Source organism: Podarcis tiliguerta (genome assembly GCF_965153285.1).
Source record: "Podarcis tiliguerta genome assembly, chromosome: 11".
NCBI classification, from domain to species: domain Eukaryota; kingdom Metazoa; phylum Chordata; class Lepidosauria; order Squamata; family Lacertidae; genus Podarcis; species Podarcis tiliguerta.
In genome coordinates this window covers 38946255-38960366 of record NC_139544.1, presented here as the reverse complement: position 1 = coordinate 38960366, position 14112 = coordinate 38946255, and the positions used below count along the sequence as shown (strand labels likewise).

Below are 14112 nucleotides of genomic sequence, written 5' to 3'. Positions count from 1 at the left end.
CTCTTGGCAGAAACGGTTGCCCATCTCTGCTCTTCGTGGTACAGTTTGAATCTCAGTCTCCTTCTAGGACCAGGAGGATCCACAATTCCATCAATCGTTACCACTTTCCCACTCCTGCAATTAGTACAAACAGAGAATACAGAAATGTTCAGAAGCTCCAGGTCAGCATTGCAGAGCAAAAGGGCTCTGTGTGCATCATTTTAGGTCAATAGGGAGTGCTTGTTTCTCTAGAATGGGGGTGGGGAACCTTTAGCTCAGGGATTAGCAAACTTTTTCAGCAGGGGGCCGGTCCACTGTACCTCAGACTTGGGGGGGGGGCGGACTATATTTTTTTTTTGGGGGGGGAATGAATGAATTCCTATGCCCCACAAATAACCCAGAGATGCATTTTAAATAAAAGGACACATCCTACTCATGTAAAAACACGCTAATTCCCAGACTGTCCGCGGGCCGGATTTAGAAGGCGATTGGGCTGGATCTGGCCCTTGGGCCTTAATTTGCCTACCCATGCTTTAGCCTATAAGCCAGTCTTTGTCCCCCAACGGGAGAGGTCTGATTTGGCCCACGAGGCCATATCAGTTATCTTCACTTGGGACATCAGCTGATTGAAGGCAGGATTCAATACCTCATTAGCTGTGAGTGTCTGTTGCCAGGAGGGTACAGGTATCTGCAGTCAACACAACAAGATTCATCTGTCTGTTCGCTGGCTGATAAGTGGGGATTTAATTCTGCCAAAGAAAACCTGTAAAATGCAAGCAGCTTATTTGCAGTTTCTGTAGCAGTGGTGACTGGGGTGGGCAGCAAAGGGGGAAAAGGTGAGTCTTTTTTGCTTTGGCCCACCTCCCACTGCTGTTGGAAGTGTGAGAAAGAAGCCTGCAGAAAATAACTTATAGGAATGGAGGAGGACCTAAAGACTTCCTTTGGACTTCTGAAAGCATTATTTAGAAGGCAGAAAATAAGATCTGACTGCTGCTGAATCCAAAGTTGAATGTAATCTGTGTCAAAGTACTCTACTACTCTTTTTTTTTTTTGTTTAAACTGCAACAGGCATTTTCAAAGATTGCTTTTGATGTTTTTGCTTGGATGGGGTTATGCAAGCTTTATTTCTTAAGTAAAGTTTTAAAAAGCTATTATACTAGGCACTCTTGGAGGAAACTGATTTTCTAGATCCATTTCAGTCAAGGGTTTAGGCCTGGTTTTGGCACAGAAACTGCTTTGGCTAGTTAGCTTTTGTTCTTGTTTTTATTATGCATTTTGTGTTTTTATCATGTATTTTATGCTCTGAACCACCCTGAGATCTAAGGATGAAGGGCGGTATACATATTTAAAAAATAATATAATAGCTATGTTTTTCTTTCTTTTATTTCTGTGCTAAAGGTTTACTGCAAGACCACTAGTAGAAACAATATTTGAAAGAGGAATGGCTACATGTTTTGCTTATGGACAAACAGGCAGTGGAAAGACCCATGTAAGTATTTCTGGTGAGCAATACATGCTATTGAAGTGCTTTTATTATAACCTGATAACTAGAAAAGCTTTGAATGTGTTAACAACATAATTGACTCTCTTAAGGGCAAACGCCTCTCAGGGACTGGTGATACACTGTAAAATTTTGTCCCAGGTCCCACTTGTGAACCTACTTTATGGAACTTTAAAGGCTGCTTGCCAACAAACTTCATTAGAGTTAGAAACACACACATACATTCTTAGAGTGTCCACTGTTCCCGTCACTACAAAATGCTAAAGTACCGTAATCTGTATCTTAAGGGAGCAAATCCAGTTGTTGTTTTTACACAAAGCAGTAGGTCTTCTCAATGAAAGTAGTTATTCATGTATGACCCTTGATAACGAGTATGTGATGTTTGATAGTTGCCGTTTTCATGCTGTTTATTTTATTGTATTATATTTGTCTTTAGACAATGGGTGGTGATTTCTCGGGAAAGAACCAAGACTGTTCAAAAGGAATTTATGCACTAGCAGGTATGTCCTTTGTCTTTGGGCTTGATACAAGAGAGTCTGTATCCTGTACGTATAGCTATACACTTTATGGTATATGGGTACCACTTAACATCTGAGATTGAGAGATGTAATACTATTCACTAAATGCATGGTTAAGTTGGAAGTTGGACCTGTGCGAAACTGCAGGCAGAAGGAAACTGTCAGCAGGGGACTTGCCTGCTTTTTCGCCCCACTGCAGCTTCCTGCATTCCCAAAAAGTTGTTTCTGTGGGTCAGGGCAGCCTGTGGATTGGGGTGTGAAGGGATGTTGGGTAAAAGGAAGCCACTGAAAATGGGGCCAAAATATCTTGCAAGAGCAGTATCCCTCATGCAAGATGCTTCTGTTTTATTTTGACAGTTCCTCTTGCACCCCATCCCACTTTGTTCTGGAGGCTCCTCTAACCATCAGAAGTAGCTTTTCTGGAGTTACTATAGTAACAGAGGGGACGCGGGTGGCGCTGTGGGCTAAACCACAGAGCCTAGGGCTTGCCAATCAGAAGGTAGGCGGTTCGAATCCCTGCGACGGGGTGAGCTCCCGTTGCTCGGTCCCTGCTCCTGCCAACCTAGCAGTTCGAAAGTACGTTAAAGTGCAAGTAGATAAATAGATACCACTCCGGTGGGAAGGTAAACGGCATTTCCATGTGCTGCTCTGGTTTGCCAGAAGCGGCTTAGTCATGCTGGCCACATGACCCGGAAGCTGTACGCCAGCTCCCTTGGCCAATAAAGCAAGATGAGTGCCACAACCCCAGAGTCGGTCACGACTGGACCTAATGGTCAGGGGTCCCTTTACCTTTATAGTAACTAGTAACAGAAGGTTACTATGGGAGAGGGTTGGTGGGGAAACATCCTTTCATGTCCTTTCTTGGAAAGCTTATAGTCTAACAGTCTAGCTTTCATCCTGTGAATCTCTTTGCATTTTATCAGCTTCTCTCCAAAACAAATGCTGTGAATTTTACCTGTAAATTTATGGCCTATTGTACAGGGTTCTTGCTTGCTTTACAGAAAGCTAATGCATGTGATGCATGTTAAACGCATGAAAACGCTATACAAATGCTCCTTTTTTATGACTAACCTCATGGAACAATCCATGCTACTATGTGAACATTTGTCATGGATGCTTTAGTGAAATTCTTGCATTATAGGGGGTTGACTAGATGACCCTCAAGGCCCCTTCCAACTCTACAGTTCTGTGATTTGAACAGCTGTACATTTAACACTTTTTCTGTCACTCAGTCGATCTCTTTTTCATCTATTCACAGCTAGAGATGTCTTTTTAATGTTGAAGAAACCAAACTATAAGAAACTAGAACTTCAAGTATATGCAACATTTTTTGAAATTTATAGTGGAAAGGTATGTGATACATACACATATATCTATTTTAGAATAAAAGTCTTATCTAGCAAAGCTTTTTTTGTCGGGAGTTCCGAGTTTTCGTCTCTGTATTTAGATCTCTTTGTTTTGCATGGCTGAATTGTTTTGTCAGACAGGACTAAAGTAATGTTTTAAAGACCCCTAAATAAAACAACACCTCTTCTCCCTCTCTTTCCCCTGCTCCCTGCATAAGGTTTTTGACTTATTGAACAGGAAGACGAAATTGAGAGTTTTAGAAGATGGCAAACAGCAAGTCCAGGTGGTGGGATTACAGGAACGAGAGGTTAAATGTGTTGAAGATGTACTCAAGCTTATTGAAATAGGCAACAGTTGCAGGTAGGATTTTTTTTTTTTAAACAACCTGGGAGTTTACTTGCCAGAAGAAAACTCCTGTTCTGTAATAGCTACTGAGAAATTGAATGTTTGTGTGTGTGTGTGTGTTTTAGGAGCAGTGTTGATTTGTTGATAAGACAGCTTACTGTCTTAATGTTTTGCTAATTTATTGACATATTGTTACATTATTACATCTGGGTTTCCAACTAAGACTGTAACATTCAAGTTCAGGCTTAAAAGAAGTTATAACTAGTACTTGCATTGTTATAACTACTTCAGTCTGTGTTTAACATTAGAGTAAATTCTTTGAAGGTGGTTCAAAGCTAATTTTTAACCCTTGTCTGACTAGCTCATATTGTAAGAGCCAATTTCCCCTTGCGCTGGTGTGTTTGTAAGGTTCAAGGAACGTATTGACACATGTATTGGGAGTGTAACTAAGTACACATGTTCTGGAAGGAGGTTTTAACAGAGATTGGTATTGTTGTTGCCAAACGGGTCCCTGGATGCTAAGTTATGTCTCTTACCTACAGTATTTTTGATGACACCAATATTAACCTTACTCATCAACACTTTTTTCTATATCTGTTGGTTGCTGCTTGTCTAGTGATCTCTCAAGGATGGAAGGGCACATCTTGTTATTCTACAGATCTATGGTTTTAAAAAGTAGTGTTCATTGCCTTTTTTTTGAAAAAAGTGACTCATAAAATATGAGCCACCATGAGTGATTTGGACTTCTCCGACTTTGCTTCAGCTTGGGGGCTCTGTTTGTGACTTAACATGACCAAACAATCTCATGGTTGGCACATTCCCACTAAATATAAGTATTTGGCAATAATCATGATGATTTAATATGTTTGGTATTAGTATGAACCCTGTATTCCACTATGGAATTTATTTTATGCCGCTCATTCTTTTTCAAACTTTCTGTGATTATTATGATTATTATGATTTTATGATTTTATTTTTTATGACTGTTTTATTCTTTCTTTTACCTTGATGCTTTGTTTTTGTTTACTGTAAAATAAAAATAACTAGTACTTCCTACTAAGATGTAAAAATATTATTAAGTGAATTGAAACAAACGTGGTTCAATGAGTGGTATAAGAGGAAAATACAGATGCTCTTCTACCTCAGTTCATGCCATAGTTGAAGATAGAGGGTAATTGGCATATGTGTACTACAAATGAGCCCCTTGTTTGTTTTGTATTAGAATAGAACCTAAAGTGTGCTTTAAACTATCAACAGATAGTGTAAGCCTGACAAGCCTTGTGGTGATGTGTAATTCGGTTGCGTTTCTCTCCTCCCTTTGCTACAGAACATCTGGTCAGACATCTGCAAATGCACACTCATCTCGAAGCCATGCAGTGTTTCAGATCATCCTCAGGAGAAAAGGGAAGCTGCATGGCAAATTTTCATTGATTGACTTGGCTGGAAACGAAAGAGGAGCTGACACTTCCAGTGCCGATAGGCAAACACGACTGGAAGGTGCTGAAATTAACAAGAGCCTTTTAGCACTTAAGGTAAAAAAAAGCCTCTCGTTGTATTTGTACCAAAGACCCCCCAGTTTTCCATATTGCAGCAAATGCAGAAACTTCTGAAGGTGATATTTGCCTTCCATGTTTAATATGTGTGTTGTTACATTTGTACATTCAAAGAGCTCTGAGCAGTACTTTAGATTTGTGGTTGATTTGAGAGCTAGGTTAAGCTGCAGGAGACTGATTTACCCAAAGCCAAACACCCAGTTTGCTTCCTAGCTTAGCAGTGATTTACTCCTGGCCCTCCCACATTTAAGCTACTGAAATACACGGATGCTGAAAATATTCATAAGGTTAGGTAGCTTTGTAGACCTCTGCCTATACTCATACATGGTTTGTGATTTATGATAAGAATCTTGGACTGTTCAAGAATTGCAATAGGTAGCAGTCAAGTCCTCTAGCAGTTGGTGGTCAGGCACAGACTGAAACTGTGGAGTCGGACCACAATGCGGAGGGCTTGCTCAGCAATAGTAGGCAGCCAGAACTGTTAAGCTGATATAGGCCAGGGTCTGAACATAAAGCTTGGTACCACTCAAATGTTGTTGGACTACACTTTCCATTAGCTCCAGCCAGTATGGGCTGTGGTTAGGAATAGTGGAGGTTGTAGTTCACAACATTTGGAGGGTATCAGGTTTTGGAAGGGCTGCACTTGGGTGCTAGCTGTAGGATTTTGGCTTGGGGCTTTTGATGCTATCTGTCCATTGTTTCTGGTAAAAGACTATGGTCTCTTTGGGTAGTTGACTCTACATGTGTATACACACAGTGGCGTAGCGTGGGTTGTCAGCACCCAGGGCAAGGCAAGTAATTTGCGCCCCCTAACCCGTGGATTTGCGCCCCCTAACCCTAACCCCCAGATGTTGCGCCCGGTGCGGCCGGCCCCCCCTGCACCCCCCACGCTATGCCACTGTATACACATGTCCATGTGTGTGTGGAAGTGGTATGGGAATGCTCCCATACATACTACATCTCTTTCCCTCCCTTTAGTCTGCAAGTATTTATTGATAATATTTATTTCTAGAAAAAAATTATCCTGCCAGTGTTATACAAACTCACCCTTTTTGTCAATGTACGTAGATTTTCTGTGTGTGTAAACCAGCTGTTGCTTTCTCTCTCAAAGAAAACCCTATATTGGTCTTACTAGATATATATCAACTCTAGGGAAATGTCAAAATGTAGGATAAGCCATCACTATAGCATGGAAAGAGGCAGGTAGAGCAAATAGGTGCAGCTCTGCTGTAAGTTTCCTAGGGAGTAATATATGCATAAAAACGTGGTTCTAAGTTTATGGTTGTGTAATTAACACAATTGCGCATGGGAGAGAGACAGACAGTGTGGACTTTGCCTCTGTTTTGGTTTATTGTGCATATTTGGTATGATTACAAAATACACCGATACATACTGCATAACTAATATTTAACAATACAATGAAGGCCCTTGTGACACTTTAAAGTTAGTCCTCTAGAAATAGTGACACAGTTAGTTCTCTCGAAATAGTTACTTGATAATACAGTACAGCTGCCCTCAGACATCCCTAATTTGACTAACCAAATAATAAAACAGAGCTTACACTGATTTGTGCTAACAAAATACAACCAGTGCATGGCTTCACTGTGAGAACAGGTTGTTTTTTAGACAGGACAACTTGCAATTAGCACAAAATATATACCTAATGGAGACACACCAAAATGTCTTATCCTGCTTTATAACCCTATCCCTTGTTTTGCCCTTTCTTCTTTTAACATTTTGCAGCTAGATTCAGTGAATAAATTGGGTCTGAACATAAACAACAGCTTCCTCCAAGAAAGGCCAAATTTTAAAGCTCTTGAAATTTAGTCTCACACATTTCCTCCTTATCTGTAATGTAGCTGTTTTGCTAGTATGCACTTTTGCAGTTTGTGTAGCAAGCTGAAAGATTTAATTCCACATTAAATATCTGTAATGTACATATTTGTATTTATGTGCATTGCAAATTCAGTGCATGGAAAGTATCCAGATTTCGTGTTTATTTTTACTTAACTGCTGTGAACTGTTTTGCTGTTGCTCTGCTTTGTTTGTCATCTTCTAAATGTCATTAATTATATAGGGGAGCAAGAATAAGCAAGCAGCTACAGATGTTCCAAATTACTGTTGTCAGGAATAAATGGAATATTTCTAACCGAACTACTTAATCTTCATTTTCTGACAGTCTTTGTATCATGAGAAAACTGAAGGAGTTGAAAATCCTCCAGTTCATTTGTCAAAACATTTCAATGCTTTTGAAATGTGGGCTTTGCCCCATTAGAAGTTGTCTGCGATGAGTTTCCTATTGTTAAAATATTTCAGAATCTGTTTACTGTAACCAAATAAGGGTTGCATAGTCAAATACTTACCAGTATTACTAGTGAAGAAAGAAGAATTATTTAAAAGTCATATTGTATTGCTGTTTCATAAACCATGTCCTCTTCTGGGATTTGATATTTAATCCTAAATGGAATGTACAGTCATACCTCTAGTTGCGTTAGGTTCACGTTGCAAATTTTCGGGTTGCAAACGCAGCAAACCTGGAAGTGGATACATGCAGAAGCGTTCTGCGCATTTCGTGCATGCGCAGGAGCTCTCGATTGCATCACATTCATGCGCAGAAGCGGCACCCTACTTATGGACTTTTCGGGGTGCAAACAGAACCCTGGAATGTATTGCGCCTGTAAGTAGAGGTATCACTGTAAATTGCTGTAGCCCTATGGTAGAGCATCTCCTTTGTAACCAGAAGGTTTCAGGTTCAGTCCCTGGCATATCCAGGTAGGTTTGGGAAATACTTCCTGCCTGAAATCTGGGAGAATCACTGCTTGTCAGTTTATATCGTACCAGATGCATTGTTGGTCTGTTGGACTGGTGCCAAGTTTATTGTGTCCTAAATGATCTTTAGTCTCTTACTGCAGCCTGCCTGCCTTATTGACCAAGCATTGAGGAGAGTGAGTCCATTGAGGTGCTGATAGTGTCTGGGTCCCCTGGCTGCTACCCTCCATCTCATTATAGCCTCCATGATTGGCTGTATAAGTGCATGCCTATTTTATGTGAGGTTCCTTGTGAAACACAGCTGTGGAACTGGGGAGCCCTCAGTCACTAGCTGGAGCAGAAAGATATGAGAGGGGGGAGGCAGAACCTTTTAAGTTGGTTAGATAGGCTTGGGTGGGTATGAAGTCGTCCAGGGCTGCCTTTTGAATAGGGTTTTTTTTGGATTAAAGGGCCATTATTTCCAGGTCATTGAGCAGGATTGAAGGCCTATTCTGACCAAGGCAATGATTCCATTGAAATAGCCCAGGCATGGGCAAACTCGGCCCTTCAGATGTTTTGGGACTACAACTCCCATCATCCCTAGCTAACAGGACCAGTGGTCAGGGATGATGGGAATTGTGGTCCCAAAACATCTGGAGGGCCGCATTTGCCTATGCCTGAAATAGCCCTTTGTAAAACGTTTTGAGAACCATGGCACAAAACTAGTCTGGTGTTCAAGCAATTTTATTTAACTTTTATTTAACTTTAGAAAATGTTCATACATTTTCCTTTAAAAGTATTTTACTTTAGAGAGAAATAGCCAAAAATAAAAATTATTAGGTGAGGATAAAATTAATTACTGTATTTTTTGCTCTATAAGACTCACTTTTTCCCTCCTAAAAAGTAAGGGGAAATGTGTGTGCGTCTTACGGAGCGAATGCAGGCTGTGCAGCTATCCCAGAAGTCAGAACAGCAAGAGGAATTGCTGCTTTCACTGCACAGCGATCCCTCTTGCTGTTCTGGCTTCTGAGATTCAGAATATTTTTTTTTCTTGTTTTCCTCCTCCAAAAACTAGGTGCGTCTTGTGGTCTGGTGCGTCTTATAGAGCGAAAAATACGGTAGTTTTTCCTTTCCTGGTTTGTTGCTCTATTAACATAAGCACTATCTGCTGGATCAGGTTAGCGGTGCTTTTAGTCCAGCATTCTGTTCTCACAGCGGCCAACCAGATTCTTATGGTTTCCCACAAACAGGAGCCTTCTCCCCTCCTGTGGTTTCTAACCCTGCAGAATTAGAGCAGTGTTGGTAAGAACCTAACTAGCATAGAAAACCCTTGTGAGGCACAGTGGACACCCATTTCCCTTGGTTTACATTTTATACACAAAGAAACTATTAGCCTGGAGGATTTTTTAAATCTTTCTTTCTAAGCTGAGTACTGACCTAAAGATGTTTTTTTTTACAGAATGCTGAACAGTACCTACAATAACAAACAATGTTGTATTAAGTGCTTTCTTCCTTAATCTCTGATACAAGTAACTTGTCTAGTGCTGCAAGGCTCCAGAAGTAGTGAAGAACAGTAGCAATTAAAAGCATTTGCCTATAGCTCAACATGTCCATGAGAGTCTATAGTTAATATTGTGCTCGGACTTAAAGCACAAACTCTAGCAATGCCTAATTACAGTGCTTCAGTAGACTTAAGGTTTATTTGCATTTTTCTTAATTAGAAATACTGAAAACTGATGTAATATTTTAAGACTGGCTTAAACGAGAGCAACATGTCATCCGGTGTTTATCTGGTTTTGTTGGTTGCGCTTATATTAATATTTTTGCATGTGTCCTGTGGAGCAAGAAAACATAAACATGTTTACTCTTACAGGAGTGCATCAGAGCCTTAGGCCGAAATAAGCCTCATACTCCATTCAGAGCGAGTAAACTTACTCAGGTCCTAAGAGATTCATTCATAGGAGAAAACTCTCGCACCTGTATGGTAAGTTTAGTGTGTTGCATTGCTGTAGAAAACAACAACAATCTATTAGTAGTAGATCAACTTAAATACACCATAGGCGACATACAAAAGGGATGGAAAACCCTGTATTCTCAGGTGGCACGCTAATCTTTAGATAGCAGTCCTTAGCTGGAAGTCAGTACTGCTTCATAACCAGACCCATTGGTTGTCTCCTGATTATTTCCTTGGTCTTAAGCAGTGCTTTTTTTCTTAAAAAAATGTTTAGGGGTACTCCCATTTTGACTCAAAAAAAATCACCATTTTATAGTTCAAATTGGGAAAAATAAAGACAGTGAATGGACAAAAGTAGAAAGATTCACAAACTGTTTAGGGGTATGCATACCCCTACGTACCCCCATAAAAAAAGCACTGGTCTTAAGACTTGGATTTAAAAATACCATAAGAAATGTTTATAACCAGTGTGATCTTTCCCTTTGGGGCAATTTGAAGATGGCTCCTTGATATGCTCAAGTTTCATAATATGGTTCCAAAAGCTACTTAACAGAATTAAGTTTATTCTATGGGAAGTGTTTAAAGTTCTTAAGATTCCAACAGATTCCATATGTTGTTTTTGGTAGGTTCTGTTGGAATAACCTATTAGTCAATGTCATTTTATTTGTGGAAAAGGTTATTCTGCCCTGCGTATGCTAGTATCTTATTTCCAAATATGCCTTGTGCAAATTACTCTCCTGGATACTTGCACATAGAGTAATACTGTTCGCTCCAGCCCAAAATTGCATATGTATTTGTGACTGAGACGGTGGGGTTAGAGAGACTGTGGTTGCCTCTTATGTTTTACAGCAGTGAGACTACCAAGTGTCATGAGAAATTGATATGGAAGATGCTAACTTGGACAGCTGAACTTTAATTTTTCAATATTCTATATCCAAACTTAGTTTACTATTTTGTGTATGGTACGGACTGCCGTGTTGAAACTCAACTATACATTTTATTTAAATTGTAAAAGTTTGTGATTGTATTTATTTTGTTCCCGTTTTTGATAGTATTGTTATGGCAACTTGAATAACTAGGCCCTGTTTGTTTAAAACAAAATAAAGATGGCTGCCCATGCTATCTTACCTTCATCATTTTGATTATTCTGATTTAGAATTAATACTATCTTCTTTCTCAAGGGTCACCAAATATTAATAATGGTAAGAGGTGAAGAAATAAGTCAAGAAATAATAATTAAAGTGGAGACATGTATTTATGTTTATTGCGGAGACATTATAAATATGTTTATTCAATACCTGCTGTACTCTTCCCTAATTAGATTGGGTGGGAGAGTTTGGAAATATATTAGAAAGATACCATATTGTATGGATAGGTAGGTGCTCTAAAATGTGGATTCATTTAAAACTGAATATAGGTTAAAGACATTATATGCATCACTTGGATATCAAGTGCTTACTTGAACACAATACTTAATATTTTCAGTCTGCATAAATTTAATAAATATTTCCTTCTTTTAAGTAATACAGATTTGTGCATATGCTCTTGACTGTTGTTGTCCTTGAAAAATAACTTTTGACATCCTTTCCTCCCAGATTGCTACTATTTCTCCAGGGATGGCATCTTGTGAAAATACTCTAAACACACTAAGATATGCGAACAGGTATGAGAATTTATATTTATATCATTGCATTCCCTAGCAGCATTCGAAACCTAGAAGTCTTTTTTCAGGCTTCAACTTCCTTATACTTTCTGAATTGCTATGAGGAACTACATTTATACCAGTACAGTTCACAGTTGAAGATGGCTGGCCTAACTTTATGCAGAAGGTCTGAAGTGGAGGTGAAAACAGGTTCTTCCACCCCAAATTTCCAGATCACAGCTGAGCATTATCTCAGTTTGATTAATCTATCCTTTCAGTCTGGAAACAGGAGTATAGATCTTGAGGTTATGACAATAATAGTGTAGAGTGCATTAGTGAGTAAATATCTGTCAGTGTCCTATAAATATAGCAACAAGCAGACTAAAATAAAAACCTATTTTTTAGTTAGGCTGGCATTTTAACTGAATTCTGATGTTAGTTTAAAGCAATTATTATTTTCATTGTGTTGCATTTCTTGTACTTCTTACAGACATTTATAACCAAGCATTATATAAATTGTTCAAATAAAAAACAATTTAAAAGGCAGTAATAATTATTTATAAATAATGTTGTTGATATATGTTTAGCATGTCTTTCTCTAAGGCAGCAGTGAATATTTGACCCTTAAATGCTGGGTTGTTTTTTTTTTAAAAAAATAACTTCTTCCAAAAGAAGAGCAGTTTACCTCTGGATCAGTCCTTGGATGGAATAACTGCAAATGTCAGTTGTTTTGTAGCAGGGTAGACATGTTGTGATGTTCACCAAGACACTGGGCTTATATAGAAATACTGGCTTCTATGACATGTCTTATAAATGTTCATGGAATTTGCTTATGTATTACACAATTTAGCTAGTAAGTAGTATAAAAGTCTTTTGTTTTTAATATACCACATTCTGAGCATTTATATTAATAGTGGGAGACTTCCATGAATGAGCTGCATGACCACATAGTTCGTAAAGTGTATGATTAGAATAATACAACGACCTGGGTCATAATAGTCAGCTAAAGCTGCAGTGATTTGTTTTTGTTCCTGAAGTTGTACAAAATAAGCTTAGTTTCGAGGCAATCCGTATGATGCATTATTGGGAATGTTGAACCTGGAACAATCTCCTTGCATTCCACCCAGCTCCATTCCACTCAGCTGTTGAAGGATGACCTTGCTTAAGCCAACATCCTTTGACTTCAGTTTCCCATCTTGTAGTAATGACTATTTTCTCTTGGAGGAGTTGCCAAGGTTTATTTATGCCCTAGCAAGCGTGTTGCATAACTGACTGATTAAATATTAGAGGTTGTGATTTCATTGTCCTTACAAGAACACTTTCTTTTAATTTGCTGCTGTATCTTGCTGCTGCAGAGTAAAGGAATTTGGAATTAGTCCTTCGGACATTCCCTTCTCACAGGGTAGTGGCAGTCGCTCTGATCTCTCTCCTTCCTATGAGTATGACGACTTTTCTCCTTCGATCACCAGGTCTACTTCATTCTTTACATGGACTCTCTATTTTCTTTTAGTGTTTTTCCCCCCTCTTCAGCTGTGTAATTTTACAGACAAACCTTCACCTACTTTCCCTGTCTTGAGTCATCACCGCCTTTTTGTTTCCATTTTGTTTGACAGGTGGTGACACTGCATGGCCTGCAACTCATTTTCCCAATTATTATTCATCTTTTCTTCTTTTCAAACATTTCATGCCCAAGCTTGTTATTTCCCCTCATGTGTAAGATAGTGGTGATGTCAACTTTTGTAGTACTAGCAATTCGACATCTGAATAATTGAAGTGCAACACTGATTCACTTTTAAATGCATGTGAAATAATTATAGTATAAAATAATAAATGATTCAAACTCTTGCAAGAGCACAATGTTTAATATTGTAATCAAGTATATTGTGTTTGACTCCTCATATTAAGGGTACACTCCTATTAAGGATACATTCATTCATGATGTTGACATCACCATTATTTATGTGAATTGCCTGTGAATTGATGAAGGGTTTTTTCTTTCTGTACTAAATGAATGGTACTCATTTTAAAATGAACACCTTCTTTGCAACTGTAGAGTAAAGGAGCTGACAGTTGATCCCACTGGTGCTGGTGATATCCGTCCAATCGTTCATCATGCTCCAAATCAGATTGATGACTTGGAGGCACAGTGGGGTGTCGGTAGTTCACCTCAGAGAGATGATCTCAAACTACTTTGTGAACAAAATGTGAGTATCTGGCAAACCTCAGTGGCTCTTATTGCAGTAGAAATGGAATGCAAACATTTAGCCGATTAGTATATGTATATAAAGTTGCTTGGTGTGTTGTAAGGCTAGTCTAGACTCTTTCTCTATTAAATAAAAACTGAAACTAATCATGTTGCATACATTATTCTCCTGCATTATAGTGTGTTGACAGAAATGTCTTTCTAGATTTTGTTTCAGGTTTTGGAAGGGGCAGATATGACCAGCCAGACATGACTCTAAAGAGCATTCAGGATAGCTTATATCCATAGCAATAAAATGAATATAAACAAGTATGAAACATCC

At 38.9% G+C, this 14112-nt stretch overlaps 1 protein-coding gene across 8 annotated transcripts in view; it reads left to right on the top strand.

Annotated features, from left to right (window-relative positions):
- KIF2A (kinesin family member 2A) overlaps positions 1 to 14112 on the top strand; it is a 48233-nt gene that overhangs the window by 29655 nt on the left and 4466 nt on the right. For 4 of the 8 annotated variants that reach the window (XR_014503059.1, XM_083403938.1, XM_083403937.1 and 1 more), the window contains 9 exons: positions 1378 to 1468; positions 1917 to 1980; positions 3257 to 3348; positions 3563 to 3705; positions 5018 to 5222; positions 9865 to 9975; positions 11541 to 11608; positions 12943 to 13056; positions 13641 to 13791. Coding sequence is in view for 6 of the 8 variants with exons in the window: in XM_083403938.1 (XP_083260064.1) it covers positions 1378 to 1468; positions 1917 to 1980; positions 3257 to 3348; positions 3563 to 3705; positions 5018 to 5222; positions 9865 to 9975; positions 11541 to 11608; positions 12943 to 13056; positions 13641 to 13791 (1039 nt within the window). In the remaining 2 variants the exon portion in view is untranslated. The remainder of the gene's footprint in view (positions 1 to 1377; positions 1469 to 1916; positions 1981 to 3256; positions 3349 to 3562; positions 3706 to 5017; positions 5223 to 9864; positions 9976 to 11540; positions 11609 to 12942; positions 13057 to 13640; positions 13792 to 14112) is intronic. The other 4 variants (XR_014503058.1, XM_083403940.1, XM_083403941.1 and 1 more) reach the window with 1 other exon arrangement.